General features: G+C 38.4%; 1 protein-coding gene across 2 annotated transcripts in view; it reads left to right on the top strand.

The window, feature by feature from the left end:
• The window catches only part of YME1L (ATP-dependent zinc metalloprotease YME1L), a 214,943-nt gene that overhangs the window by 121,667 nt on the left and 77,317 nt on the right, over nucleotides 1-15,959 (top strand). The window contains exon 9 of one of the 2 annotated variants that reach the window (XM_090384179.1): nucleotides 10,220-10,349. In XM_090384179.1, coding sequence (XP_090240305.1) covers nucleotides 10,220-10,349 — 130 coding nt within the window. Of the gene's footprint in view, nucleotides 1-10,219; nucleotides 10,362-15,959 lie in introns of both variants that reach the window. The other variant, XM_090384177.1, reaches the window with a different exon arrangement.

Below are 15,959 nucleotides of genomic sequence, written 5' to 3'. Positions count from 1 at the left end.
GCTTGGTAAGAAATCAAGGACATAATCAAAAATTAAAATCTGCAGAAATGAGTGTTAAGAAAAAGAAAAATGGAACTAACAGATGGAAACAATGGCAAGACCATAACAAATGAAATAAGAACTCTTGGGATAACAAATATCCACTAAGGGAAGAAAACCTTAAATGGTGTGGTCATTTACAAAGGATGGGAGAAGGGAGATTAGCTAAATGGATGTTTGAATTAAAAACAAAAAATAATAGGCTCACAGGCAGACAAAGAGGAAAGTGGTGCCAAAAAAGCATTGGAAGAAAGAGGACTTACTCAGGCTATGGGTAAGAGTCTAACCTGGAAATAGAAAAGAAAAGCACAAAGAAAGTGGCAACTGGATGTCGTATAGTCTAAAAAGGCTGATTTGTAATAGACCATAGTGATGAGCATGCCCACTATGTATAACAGATGCAAATGATGATGATAGCTTAAAACCACACAGCATTACATTGTAACATTAAAACTCTGTTTAATTTAATAAAGAAAAAATTGTATCTGAGCAAGCAGAAGAATCCCATCAAAATTCAGTGTGGTCAACCCATTCGAGGCCTTATACACCACAATCAGATCATCTTGCAGGTGCCTAGTCTCCAGCCACTGCAATTTGCAGAACTTGAGCCTTTCTTGGTAAGAGGACTCCTTTGTTCCCCTCACCAATCTTGTTGTCCTTCCTGTACATGCCTAAGCAACTCTACATCCTTCCTAAATTGAGACCTCCAGACCTGTATGGGGTGGCATGTCCATTGCCTTATACAAAGAGATAATTACCTCCTTTTCCCTACTAGCAAAATTTCTATATATCATTGACAATACCCCATGATCTGCCCTGGCAGCCTGTCTGCATTACTCAGAAAACTTTATATCTCACTGTACAATTACTCCCAGGTATTTTTCATTCTCCACTTACTCTGAGTGTAGTACCACGCAGTTGGTATGTTACTCTGTGGTTACTGATACCCATATGCAATACTTTGCATTTGTCAATGTTAAACTTCATTTTCCACTTTTCAGGCCATCTGCCCAACTTTTCTAGATCCTGTTACAGTAGCATACTGTCATTAACAGCCCTGCCAACCTTTGTATCATATGAAAAATTTGACATTAAGCTTGATATGCCTTCATCAATATCATTGATAAATATATAAAACAACAATGGGCCCAACACCGAACCCTGGGGACACCACTAATAACATTAGTCCATGGAGAGCAGTGTCCATTTATTACTACTCGGTCTTCTGTCACTCAAGCATCCTTTTATCCATTGTAGCAACTTGCCCTTAATGGCATACTGCTCCAATTCATACAGTAGTCTTCCATGTGCAACAGTGTTAAAAGCTTTTCTGAAATCCAAGTATATGTTATTAAAATAAATTTTTGCATCCAGTTCCTTTGTGACCACATCATTGTATCCAGTCAAATTGGTCAGACAAAACTTCCCCTTAACAAACCCATGCTGTGTCTGAACTATTACTGCAGTCTTGTCTAAATGATCCTGCAATGCATCTTTAACCAGTGACTCCATTATTTTCCCAGGAACAGAAGTTAAACTAACTGGTCTGTAATTACTCATGTTACGCATTGATCCCTCTTTGTGAATTGAGGATAATTTTCACATTTCCAGTCCATGGGGACTTCCCATGAGTCCAAGGATGCTCTCATAATTATGGCTAAGGGTTTGCTTACTTCCTTTGCTGCCTCCTTTAATATAACGGGATAGATCCCATCCACCTGGGGTGGATGGGATCTATCCAGTTAAACATAAGTAAGGTGCCTTACTTATGTTTAACTTCAACAATTTCTCCTCCACTTTGCTCTTAGTTATTACAAAATCATTTAACTCCCTGTTTGAGCCCCTCGACGTGGGCACCTGTACGTGGTGAGGGGACCTCCCAGTGACGCTGCTGGACTTCCAGACTAGCATCACTGGGATCCAACGCCCACAACCCAGGTTCCAGGCTTACATCAATGGAATCTGGCGTGTTTGCCGTGCGCTGCGACCTGTGGAAATTCGGAAAGGGGGATCCTGGTGGTTGAGGGGCCCAGCTTCAATACACCACTTTGGCCCCTGCTTCGACAAGACAGGTGGTCCTGGAAGGCCCCGCTAGGATCAATCAGCTAGTAGGCTTGCCTGCGAGGGTCAACCGTGTCAATGACACGCCCCTACCCTCATGGTCCGAGGGACAGGATTCAGGCTGGCGGCGGTGCGGGTATAGTGTCTGGGTAGCCCTGGCATTCCACTCCCGAGCGCATTTATTGCATGCCGGGTAGTGGGCTTCCCTTTGGGCTCCGTGGTGGGTGGGGAGCCCGGGCACTGAACAATTTAAAAAACTCAATGAATCCTGATAAACTTATTTCTTCAGGGGCCCCAACCCGGTCCCTATCTGAAACCATAGACTAAGATTCAGATAGCATTATTGCTAAAAAGAGGCAGCGAACGGAATTACCATCAGGGCCTGTCCCAAGGTTCTTAATTATGCATTCTACCAATGAAACACCGATTGGTAAAATGTCGCCCTTTTTTATTCAAAAAGGGTTAGACGGGTTAGCAGGTTCACCCAAATCAGTTAAGAGGCTTCGTTCTGGAGACCTTTTAATTGAAACTAAAAATGACAGGACGTATGGACATCTACTTGAACATCTACTTGAAAATGAACATCTACTCCAAACAACATCAATCGGAGGAATCCCTATAACAGTGACACCACACAGAACATTCAATTCATCGAGAGGTGTCATTCCGGAGTGGGACCTTCTCGACGTAACCAAGGAGGAAATCTGCTCCGAATTAAAACTACAGGGAGTAGTCATTGCCGTCAAGAGAATCACTGTGCGAAGGGATGGAAAAATTGTTAAAACCAGGAGCGTCATCCTGACTTTTTAACTCTCCTAAACCTCCTGACGAGATTAAAGCTGGATACATCAATTGTTCAGTACGTCCATACGTTCCGAACCCTTTACGGTGTTTTAAATGCCAGAAGTATGGACATTCTCAAATGGCCTGCCGTGGAGTCCTTGCATGCGCTCGATGCGGTGCAAAGGACCACGAAACAACAGCATGTTCAGCCGCAAAACCCACCTGTATTAACTGTGAGGGAGAACACCTGGCCTACTCACGAGCATGCCAGAGGTGGAAAGAAGAAAAAGAGATTCAACGGCTGAAGGCAGAGCTAAACATATCATACCAGGAGGCAAGGAAATCGGTGAAACCCCTGAATATCAACAGACCTACCTACACCCAGAAGGTAGCAGGGAGATGTTCCGTCGGAACTCAGACGGACATGACCATTCCTCCAAAGGAGTCTTTCACTCCCATCGCGCGTTATCTCTTAAGTTCTCAAAAACCTGCACAGAAGGACCAATCAGCTGCCACTCCTATATCGGTACCTCCTAATGCTCCACAAGTAACAAAGGTAATTATGAAAGAAAAGAATAAGAAAGGGGAAGTCCCCCCCTAGTACCCAAGAAAAGATGGATGTCGAGCAGAAGGAGGTACCCGAAGATTCAGTCTTGGAACTCTTTGCGGAGGGAGAAATGGACACGGGACAGCGTCCATTCTTCCCCAAAAAAGATAAACCCAAGACTGATAAAAGTAAGCCCTCAGCACCTCGAAAGCCGCCTGATGGACCCACCAAGCCAAAATAATGGCTAAATTCCTACAATGGAATTGTCGTGGACTCCGGCGAAATATTGATGACATCAAGGCCCTCCTGCAAAAGCACGAGCCAGTTTGCTTTTGCTTGCAGGAGACATATTTAAAGGCAAATGATGATCCCACCATGCACAACATCACATTTTTTCGAAAGGATAGAATTGCGGATGGCTCTGTACATGGGGGAGTGGCTATCCTTGTGGGTAACCAGACCCCAGTGCAGCCCTTGCTAATTACAACTAGCATAGAAGCTGTTGCAATTCACCTTACGGTGGGATTTTTATTAACCGTCTGCTCTATCTATTTGCCACCTGGGACTGACATCTCCCAGGAAGACCTTGATGATCTTCTAACGCAGTTGCCTCCCCCTTTCTTACTTCTCAGGGATTTTAATGGACATAACACCCTGTAGGGTAGTGCTAACATCAATGGAAGGGGACGAGTCATAGAGCATATGCTAAATGACAATGACCTTTCCCTTCTAAATACTGGAACAAATACCTTCTTCCACATGCCTACCCGTACTTTTTCTGCCATTGATCTCTCTGTCTGCTCCCCTTCTCTACTCCCTTCACTCACTTGGGAAGTGGAGGAGAATCCATACGGAAGTGATCACTTCCCTGTGATAACCTCGTTACACAGTGGGAGACCATGTCTTGCCTTCAGGTTACCACGGTGGAAGATTGATCAGGCTGACTGGACTGCCTTCCAACATCAGGCAAATTTTGATCTTAGCACAGTCAGTCAAGAGCCTATCAATGATGCAGTTAAGTACATCACAGAAAATATTGTCCAAGCAGCTGCGAATGCTGTTCCAAAAACATCTGCCCGGTTTCCACCATTTCCCAAACCTTGGTGGAATTCACAATGCACAGCAGCAAAAAAGGCTCAAAACAAAGCGTGGGGAATATTCCGCCGATATCCTACCACGACCAACCTTATAGCCTTTAAACGTGCACGAGCCAAAGCACGATATATCTGCCGTCAGAGTCAAAAGGAATCGTGGATCCGTTTTACATCATCTATTAACCAGTCTACCAACTCTAAGGTAGTCTGGGATAAAATCCGGAAAATGAAGGGAAAATATACATCCCACCCTTCTTCAATCCTAGATTATAATGGATGCGCTATTGCAGATCCAACTGCAATAGCCAATTCTCTTGGGGAAACATTCTCTAACATCTCTGCAACATCTTCGTATTCCCCAGAGTTCCTGGTCCTGAAATATAAAATCGAAAAACAGGCACTTAACTTTAAATCTAAGAGCATTTATCCCTACAACGGGGATTTCACTATTCAGGAACTGAAAAGAGCCCTCGCTCTTTCCAAAGCAAGTGCCGTTGGACCAGATGGCATCCAGTATGAAATGATTAAACATCTTTCACCAAAATCTATGGATTGTCTGCTCCTTCTGTATGACAGAATCTTTACTGAAGGGCAGTTTCCGGACTCCTGGCGAAAGGCAATCGTTCTTGCCTTTCCTAAGCCAGGAAAGGATCCAAAAGTCACCACCAATTATCATCCTATTGCTCTCACTAGCTGTCTGTGCAAAATCCTGGAGAGAATGGTTAATTCTCGTTTAATATGGTATCTCGAAACAAATGACCTTCTCTCCAACATCCAGTGCGGCTTCCGAAGGAACCGGTCCACTTTGGACCATCTTATTAGATTGGAAGCATCCATCCGGGATGCTTTCCTAAAACGCGAACACTTGGTGTCGGTGTTCTTTGACATGGAGAAAGCGTATGACACAACTTGGAGATTTGGCATTTTAAAAGATTTACATAGCCTAGGCCTAAGAGGGCATCTCCTCTTTTTTATTCAAAACTTTTTAGCCAATCGATCGTTCCAAGTTCGTGTGGGATCCTCACTCTCTCGTTCCTTCAGCCAAGAGGAGGGAGTACCACAAGGATCAGTATTAAGTGTCACGCTTTTTGCCATCAAAGTAAATTCCATCACAGAACAACTTCCTCCAACTGTAAACAGTGCCCTCTATGTTGATGACTTTAGCATATTTTGTCAGTCATGCAACATGAGGGTTATTGAAAGACAACTGCAGAAAGCTATTGATCGCCTCAACTCCTGGGCTCTTGCTAATGGCTTCAGGTTCTCGCCGGAGAAGACCGTTTGCGTACACTTTTGTCGTAAGCGTAATCTTCATCCTGAACCTGAATTAAAGCTCGGACAAAATGCAATTCCGGTAGCAGCGGACACAAAATTCTTGGGACTCGTATTCGATAAAAAGCTGACCTTTCTGGAACATATCCGTCAACTCCGCACAAAGTGAACAAGAGGGCTGAATATTCTGCGCTCTCTTTCCTCATCATCTTGGGGTGCAGATCGATGCACCCTACTATGCATCTATCGTGCACTTGTACGATTCAGACTAGATTACGGGTCCCTGGTATACAATTCGGCCAGAGACAGTGTACTTCGATGGCTGGATCCTGTCCATCATCAGTATCTCCGTATCGCTATTGGAGCATTTCGAACATCTCCTGTCCAGAGCTTATACGTCGAAGCAAACGAACCACCGTTATCACTTCGACGTAAGCAGTTGTCTCTAAAGTACGCCTTAAAACTGAAATCCCTGCCAGACCATCCTACGTGGCCATTCGTTTTTGAGCCACGATGGGAAAATCTGTAGAACACCCGTAAGACTGCCAATCGTCCTTTTGGTATTCATCTCCAAGAGCTACTCAAAGAACTTAATATTAAGGTAGACAAGGTTGCCCAAACACCAAAGCAACCCCTTCCACCCTGGCATGCTCATGTTCCAACATGTGACTTCTCCCTTATAAATTGGGAAAAGCTGGACACTCCATCATCTCTCTACCTGCAGCTTTATTCAGCACACCGAGCTGAACATTCTGACTTCGCGCCAGTTTACACAGACGGTTTGAAGTCGGAATCATATGTGGGATCTGCCGCGGTCTTTACAGACAGCACTACATCGGAGCAGATTCCTTCTGAATGTAGCATATTTACTGCAGAGCTGCACGCTATTGAGTTAGCCTTGGATCACATTAGTAAATGCCAATACCAACGGTTCATTTTATACTCTGATTCTCTAAGTGTTTTACAGGCCTTAATAACTGTGAGATATAATTCTCATCCAGTTCTGTCTAGCGTTCAGCAGAAGATTCACTTCCTCCGTGAACGTGAATATGATATCCGCTTCTGCTGGATTCCTAGCCACGTTGGGAATAGTGGAAATGATTTGGCTGACACCGCAGCCAAATCAGCAGTTCCCAGTAATAATCGCTGCCTGTTAGTCCCCTATACAGACTACAGGCAAATAATACATGAGAAAATACACTCCCAATGGCAGGATTCGTGGAATAGACAGACTGCGAATAAATTATATCATATAAAGCCTGTAATTGAACCGTGGCAGTCTAGTCTGTGCAGGAATCGTAAGGAGGAAGTTGTTCTTGCCCGGACCCGCATAGGACATAGTCATTTGACTCATTCATTTTTGCTGAGGGCTGATGACCTTCCTATGTGCGAGTCCTGTGGCACAGTTTTATCCATGAGACACATTTTAATTGATTGTCCAGATTTTAGCAATATCCGTTTTACCGCTTTTAATCATCTGACTGAGCTGTATACACTCAATCAGATTTTATCTGACAATGACAATGTGTCTGCTGTTTTTAGCTTTTTAAAATCAATAAATATTTTTGCTCATATATAAAATTGACATTTTTCTTTTATATATTTGTTATACCTTTGGACATAATGACCTAACTAATTAGGTCACTGAAAGTTTAAACTTTTTTTATAAATGACATGGTCTTGGCGCATTATAGCCTTAGTAGCTAATGCGCCAATAAAATCAAAACCAACCAACCAACCCTGTTTGAGTTTGATAAACATCTGGCCCTCTCCTCCTTGAATAACTCCTCATGCGTGAATGTAGATGCAAAATACTCTCTTATTTCTGCAGGTATCTGAGAATGATTATCTACAGTCAAACCATTGATATCAAGTGGACCAATTTGATTCATCCCCTTCCTTTTAGAGTTTATATAAGTAAAGAAGTCCTTGCTGTTTTTATTAGCTTTCTTAGCCAAAGATTTCTCGTAATCTGCCTTTGCTCTCCCAATCTCCTTTGTGACTTGATTACAGACTAGCTTATATCTGTCATAGTCTTCTGTCACCTGATTGTTTATATGCGTACCATGCATTTTTCTTCTGTGCCACGAGTCTCATTAGTTCATCTGATATCCATTTAGGCCTAAATCTTGAACAGTATTTTGTAATCAGTATGAAATGCCTAGTTTGTTTGTTGTTGGGTCTTTTAGGAGCATTAGCAACTAAGGCCATATTGCTCCAGGATATGCGGTGGTCATTCCTTAACCTTTCCGCATCCTCCGTATTTGGTGGTGACGGGCTCGAACCCCGGTCTAATCAAGAAGCGTGTGCTACGCACTGCTGCTCCTTCCCACCTGGCTACGGAGGCGCCTGAAATGCCTAGTAGCTTCCACAATTAGCTTCATTCCGTTCAAAGCCTTCACCTCAATCAGATCAACTCAAAGGTGCCTAGCATCCAGACACTGCAGTAAAATGAGTTTAGAAAATCTCATATTTTGATATTATGCTGTTTAAAGTTGCCAAATCTTGAGTATTCAAAACTGAAAATTGTTTTGCTAACATGTGGTTACATTTTTATTTATTTATTTATATTTTAATTTTTTATAGTATAATCCATAGCTATGATGCTCAATACAATTCTACGTTGATTTCAATATTTTTTGAAGAATAAGAGAAATTTACCTCAATATGATACGTAGAATACTTCCTTATTCTACGTACTCTCCAGAAATTAAAACAAATATAACATTAATGTTTACAATAGAAAACAATAAATTGAAAATAACTAAAAAACAATAAAAAAATCAATCAAGCACAATTAAAAAATTAAAAGAAGTTTAAAGCAAATTTTGAAAAACAATTTTCCTTCCTTAAGCTGACAGAGCTTTTCGACCATATGTCATGATCACAGAAAAGGAAATTACTGAGTATGTATTAGCATGAATCTTAAATAGAGATTGTCTTCGTGCGTGCGCGTAAAAGACCACAAATCGGAGATCAGATATGGAATGTGAACGTTAATAGAATTCTTATGTAATTTAATTTCGACGGTTTCTGCAATTAATAATCTTGTATAATTAAATTGGACACTTAAGTATTTTGATCTCGTTGAATAAAAATGTTTTTCATTAACAGCACGAAAGGCTAATGCTGATGCTGCTGAATTGAGAAGCATGAACTGATTTGTTCTTGTTATTATGAATGGTAGCACTATTAAAAACATTTTACATTTGTTTAAAAACATTCATCCTAGACTTTTTTATGCTCGAAAGGGAAAATATGGATACTAAGTCATTAAATTTTCTAAATTTCGTGCTTACTCTAAACGTGAATAAAATCCAATTTAACATATATCGTAACCCAACAAACACTGGTATGCTTCCGCATTATAACAGCTATTACCCATTCACTTACAAAAGGTCTGTTATCTTTAATCAGTATCTCAATGCCTATGAAAATATTCAACGACAAAATCTGCTTTACACTCAGAAATACAGATATTATTAACCAGCAGATTCTTAAACAGGGGTTACCCACTTGCTACAGTAAACCGAATTAGGATACATACAAGCTAAGGACAGGATACAAAAAACTACAACCAACCAACAATAGTAACATCAAAAAATACTTTATTTCTGTCCCATACATTGAACAATGGCACAAACAGTTTAACATATTCTTTAAAGGTACCGAATTTAAGATTGCTGCTGACCAATATGAACGCTATACTGAACAATTGCTCAATTCTTTCCTCTTTCCCAACACAAATAAATGACCTTGTATACAACATTTCATGTGGTTATTGCGACTCATCAAGGATCAACACAATTTCCGCTAAATTTTACAGTTAAACAGCACGCGTGTTCAGTTCATGTTTCTCGTTCAGCAGCATCAGAATTAGCCTTTCATGCCATTAATGAAAAACATACATTTTTATTAAACGAGGCCAAAATACATAGTGTCTAACGTAATTATACAAGACTATTAATTGCAGAAACCGTCGAAATTAAATTACATCAGAATTCTATTAATGTTCACCGTCCATATCTAATCTCCAATTCGTATTCTTTTACGCGCATGCACGAAGACAAATAATCTCTATTTAAGATTCATGCTCACACATACTCAGTAATTTCCTTTCCTGTGATCACGACATACAGTTGAAAAGCTCTGTCAGCTTCAGGAATGAAAATCATTTTTCAAAATTTCCATTTGAATTAACTAAAAATTTAAACTACTTTTAAATTTTTAATTAATTTTTTGAATAGTTTTTTAATTGTTTAGTTATTTTCAATTTATTATTTTCTACTGTAATCATCTTGTGTTAATGTTATATTCATTTTAATTTCTGGAGAGTAGTATATGGAAGTGTTCTACGTATCATATTGAGGTAAATTTCTCTTATTCTTTTACAAATATTTAATTTTTTATGTATTGTTTCTAGGTAGCTTTTGCTGAAGGATATTTAGCTGCTGACCCCAGGATACGGACAACTTCAAGGATGAGATTTTTTAATCTCTTCCGAGATTTGTTAGGAATTGTACTTATTCTAGGAATATTCTTCTCCCTCATGGGTGAGCTGTCGGGTATCAGATTGTTTATATCTTTTTTTTTCTTTCTTTTAGATTTATTATAGTATCATATCAATGGATTTTATGTATATATTTGAGTGCCACTAATAATTCTTCATAAAGTACTTTTTTCTCTCTCTCCTCCCACCACTATCTCTTTCAGATTCATGTGCAAAGCAATTTTTTGTGATCACAGTAAACTTAGCAAGTGATGTACTACTGCTTCTTGCATTAAATTTAGTTTATTGTTCAACAAAATAGTAAAATAACCTAACATCAAAGGTTTTACATTATCGTTATTATTTTTAACCAAACTAAATTTTAAGCTCCAGTCTCTAAGTACTACTGTTCTTACTTTTATGAGTGCCTGCCAATAACTTAGGAAAGGAAAGACATGCTTTCCCAAAGATAAAAGGAGCAAAGTAAGCAACCCTAATCCTCTTTCCTGTAGTCTTCTTTGAAGACTCACCTTAATGATCCTGCTCAGGTAGCTAACAAACTAAATGAATATTTTGCATCGACATTCACACATGAGGAGTTATTCAGTGAGGGGAATGCCAGAAGTGTATTCAACTCTGGCAGTAATCTAGAGAATCTTGTAATAACTGAGATTAAAGTGGAGGAGAAATTGTTGAAGATAAACACAAGAAAGGCACCTGGGGTGAATGGGATCTATCCAGTTATATTAAAGGAGGCAGCAAAGGAAGTAAGCAAACCCTTAGCCATAATTATGAGAGCTTCCTTGGACTCAGGGGAAGTACCCACAGACTGGAGATGTGCAAATGTGACCCCAATTCACAAAGGAGGATCAAAAGCTGACAAGTAATTATAGACCTGTGAGTTTAACTTCTCTTCCAGGAAAATTAATGGAGGCACTGGTTAAAGAAGCACTGCAGGATCATCTAGACAAGACTTCAGTTATAGCTTGGACACAGCATGGTTTTGTTAAGGGGAAGTCTTGCCTGACCAATTTGATTGGATACTATGATGCAGTCACAAAAGAACTGGATGCAGGGAATAACTTTGATATTATATACTTGGATCTTAGAAAGGCTTTTGATACTGTTGCACATGGAAGACTGCTGCACAAATTGGAGCAGTGTGGCATTGGAGGCAAATTGCTGATATGAATAAAGGGGTGGTTGATGGGGAGAAGACAGAGAGTGGTAATCAATGGACACTGCTCATCGTGGATTAATGTTATTAGTGGAGTCCCTCAGGGTTCAGTGTTGAGTCCATTATTGTTTTCTGTATTTATAAATGATATTGATGATGGTATATCAAGCTTAATGTCCAAGTTTGCAGACGATACGAATGTTGGCAGGGTTGTCAAGGACACTACTGACACTATGCTGCTGCAACAGGATCTGGAAAGGTTGAGCAGATGGGCTGAGAGGTGGCAAATGAAGTTTAACATTGACAAATGTAAAGTACTACATATGGGAAACAGCAACCCCAGAGCAATGTATCAGCTCTGTGGTACTACACTGACAGTGGTAGAGAATGAAAGGGACCTGGGGATGGTTGTGCAGGCAGATATGAAGTTCTCTGAGCAGTGCAGATGAGCTGCAAGAGTAGCTCATGGTGTATTGTCAATGATATATAGGAATTTTTCTAGCAGGGATAAGGAGGTGATTATTCTCTTGTATAAGGCAATGGTCAGGCCACACGTAGAGTACTGTATACAGGTCTGGAGGCCTCATTTCAAGAAGGATGTAGAGCTGCTGGAACGAGTACAGAGAAGGGCAACAAGATTAGTGAATGGAACAAAGGGGTGCTCTTACAAAGAAAGGCTTAAGTTTTGCAAATTACAGTGTCTGGAGACTAGGCACCAGCGAGGTGATCTGATAGAGGTGTATAAAGCCTTGAATGGTTTGAGCATGCTCAATGCTGATGGGATTCTTCCTCTTGCTCAGAATAATCACCTGAGAGGGCATAAATTCAAATTGAGGAAAGACAGATGTAGGATAGACGTGCAGAAATTTGCCTTTAGCCAGCATGTGGTTGGTTGGTGGAACAGACTTCCATCCCTTGTCGTGGAAGTTGATAGCCTAAATAAGTTTAAGGCTCAGCTGGACAGGTATTTCGAACGAACAGAGGGGTGAAGTGGAAGTGGGTTTTTTTTTTTTTTTTTTTTTTGGCTGATGCTGCATAAACTTGCTTTCTTGCATCAAATGCCTGTACTAATGCTAATGCTAAATGCTAATTGTTAAACAGAGGAGAAAGAACTGAGTTCAGCAAAAAAGGCAATGAAGTAGGTTTGTTGCATTTTTTTCTGTGGTCATGAAAAGGCAACTACCCAGGTGTTTACAAACCAAAGGACTAAGCAAAAATTGTCAACAACATGAGAGGAAAGGTTTGCTTTCCAAACAGGCATCTCGAATACTGGATTGTCAAAGCCCACACTGATATAGTGAGTGAAGAGCAGGGGAAAAAGGTTTCACCAAGGTCTCAAGACTAAAAAATAACAGGGTAATGAATGAAGTTCTGATGGCAGACTACTGTTGGTGTTTGAAAACAGATCATATGATTGAGCACAAAAGAATTTAAAAAAAAAGTGCAAATTCACCTATATGCAGATCTGTGTGCAAAAAAAAAAAAAAAACGAACTGTTGTGTTGAATGCTTATCATCTCGCTAAATCAATAAAGTATTGATTTAGGGAGATGAGTGAGTACCTCTGTACCTTACAATTTTCTTATTAATCCTTACTGAAAACTGTCTACCAAATGAAAAAAAAAATGCTGTATATAAATAGTACATTTTTTACTTTTTATTTTGTTACAAAAATTGATATCTCAAAGCAAAAGTTCATTTATTTTTATTAAAAAATAAATTTTTTTTTAATAAAAATTTTTTTTCCCCTTCAATTTATTGAATTTTTTTTCTTTTTCTGTGATTAATAGAAGTGAAAAGTAAACTAGTTATCTTTTTGGCAATTAATAACTAAGATGCTAATTATGTTCTAAAAATTCTACTTTATAGGATTTTATACAACTGTATAATGTTTATTTCTCTTCTGCATATTCCTTTATTTAACTCTTTTCTCTCTCTCTCTCTCTCTCTCTCTCTGTGTATGTATGTATGTTCACAAACCACCTCACATTCATGAACTCTGTATAACAGTACACACAAAGCATGTATGAACTGTCTGAAGCTAACAATGCTGCATTAAAACTGCATTTAATCTATGAATTTCTTTTTTCCACACAAATTGTATGGAAAAAAGAAATAATTGCTGCATCTCTTTGTCCGATTTTAATGAAATTTAGAATGGCTTGACAAATATTTTTAAAAGGCCCAAATATAAAATTTCATGAAAATCTGTCACTGGAAGTTCCTATGCTACATGTATATGGACAGACATGGCGAGAACAATAGGTGCATATGCACATATATATGCAAATGCACCTAAAAATATATAATATGAAGCTGCATTGAGAGATTGGAATGCTTACAGTCTTGGGTAACTGATAACCAAATGCTTGTAATGGATGAGAGACAAAAGCAGTGGAATGACTAACTTCTTTATGTGTTTATACTATCTTTTTTTATCCTCATTTTTAATAGATGTGAAATAATTTGGAACAGGGCTGATTCTGATTTCTCATCACCACTACATGATCCCTTCTATGATTAAGCCCATTCCATAATCTATACCATGTTGTTGCGAGTTTAATTGTGCTACTGTGTTGAATTCATGCAAGCATATCATTAGATTTTGGATGGTTTGTTGAGTTCCTTGTTATCAAGATAGCTGTGTGATGAGCAGTTTTTATCAGTTATTCAGCTCATTGTATAGTGAGCATGCTGTTAACTGATGGCACACAATGAATTTATACCATATCCTGGTGTGCCATTAATTTTGGTTAGCAATCACATGTTTTGTTTGTTTTTTTCTTCTTTGTGGAAGAAAATGTTCTATTTCTTGCATTGTATTTTATACACATACAGAATATACAGTGAGGTTGGAATGGGTGTCCCCGAAGGTAGTGGTAGCCCACATTGTATATAGCTGAATTTACGTGACAGCTTCATTTTTTACAACACTTTTTTAGGACACATCCCCCATGTTGTAGGCAAAGTGGGCATACAGTTTGACTCTCTGAAAACTGTAAAACAATAAGTTATTCAAAATTTATGAAAATGTTATTTCTTAAATATTTTTAACAAAGTACACTATAAAATGCATTAACGAAAAATAATACAGGTGTTAATTGACTTTCCACATCTATGTGAGTCATATAAAAAATGTTTGGAATAGTAGTCTGCATTTAGTTTGAATTAACTAATTATCAAACACTGAATGGATGACATTAAAATGATGACATTAGAATTCTGAAAGCTTCAAAATGACAACAGGATTGAAGCAAAGTAGATAAAATTTTTGCTGACTGTTCAAAACATCAGTTATTTGAAATGATAATAGTTTAAACAGGTTACCAATTGTATGTTATTACCTAAAATATACGTATTATTGAAAATTCAGATTTCTGAATTTGCATCAATAAATTAAAATTTTCAGCCTCCCCTCTTCATTAAACCCCCATAACAACAACCTTCCCCCAATGTTTATTTTCTTTTATTGTATTTTTCTGTTATTATTTATGTATAGGAGTATGATAATTTTATAAATTACACATTAATTTTGCATAATCAACATGCTTAACAGTTACTTGATATAAATTTTAAAATCCTTAATGAGGTTAGTTGTTTAATTGTAACTGAAAATAACTAATGAATATTGTATTATATTATTAATGTGGTTACTGGATCTTTTATGAAATAATAATAGTTGTAGCTTATGTAACTAGCAGACATGTAATAAAGGTTCTGTTTGGTTGGTTGGTTGGTTGCGTATCAATGTCTTTGTCATGGTTTCCAGTCACAGTGTACCCATCTTCTGTACCTTTACAGAAGATGGGAAGTGGGGGAAAAGGGATTTGTCAGAAATTTTTTGGCTGTGATATATTAATATATTCATTTTACATAATAACAGCATAATTAGTTAGCATTTTAACCTGTTTTTGACTGTCAACATTATGACCAGGCACTATTTTTATATAATGTCAGGTTTTGAAACATCAGCAATGTCAGGTTTTGAAACATCGGCATTTTGATGTTTTTGTGATATTGGGTTTCAACACTGTCAGCATTTCTAAACTTTTAGTGATTTGTCTGTTTTGGCATCCTCTTAGTATTTTAATTTTAATCCTCTTAGTATTTTAATTTTAATCCTCTTAGTATTTTAATTTTAATCCTCTTAGTATTTTAATTTTAATCCTCTTAGTATTCTGACTCATTCAGTGCTTTGATGTTACAGTTTGTTTGGCATCATTATGATTTTTGTCAATTTGATTGCCTCCATAGCAGTTTTTTTAAGATGTCTTGAAGCCAAATAATCCTTTGTCAAGAAGTCAAGTTGCAGCTGAAATAACGTTGTTTTGTAAAGTCTCATTAAAATTCATGTTGAAATTACCAGCCTATGTATTCTCTCTATCTCTCCTCTCCTCTGTTGCAATGCATGTTAGTTTCTGTTTCTGAAAACTGTCCCACCAATAGCTCCTCTTTGTGGCTAACATTTAGATGTGGGATAGAAGTGATTGCCATTTCA

The sequence above is a fragment of the Mastigoproctus giganteus genome, chromosome 1 (assembly GCF_048544385.1).
Source record: "Mastigoproctus giganteus isolate SK-2022 chromosome 1, ASM4854438v1, whole genome shotgun sequence".
NCBI classification, from domain to species: domain Eukaryota; kingdom Metazoa; phylum Arthropoda; class Arachnida; order Uropygi; family Thelyphonidae; genus Mastigoproctus; species Mastigoproctus giganteus.
This window is presented reverse-complemented; position numbering and strand designations above follow the sequence as displayed.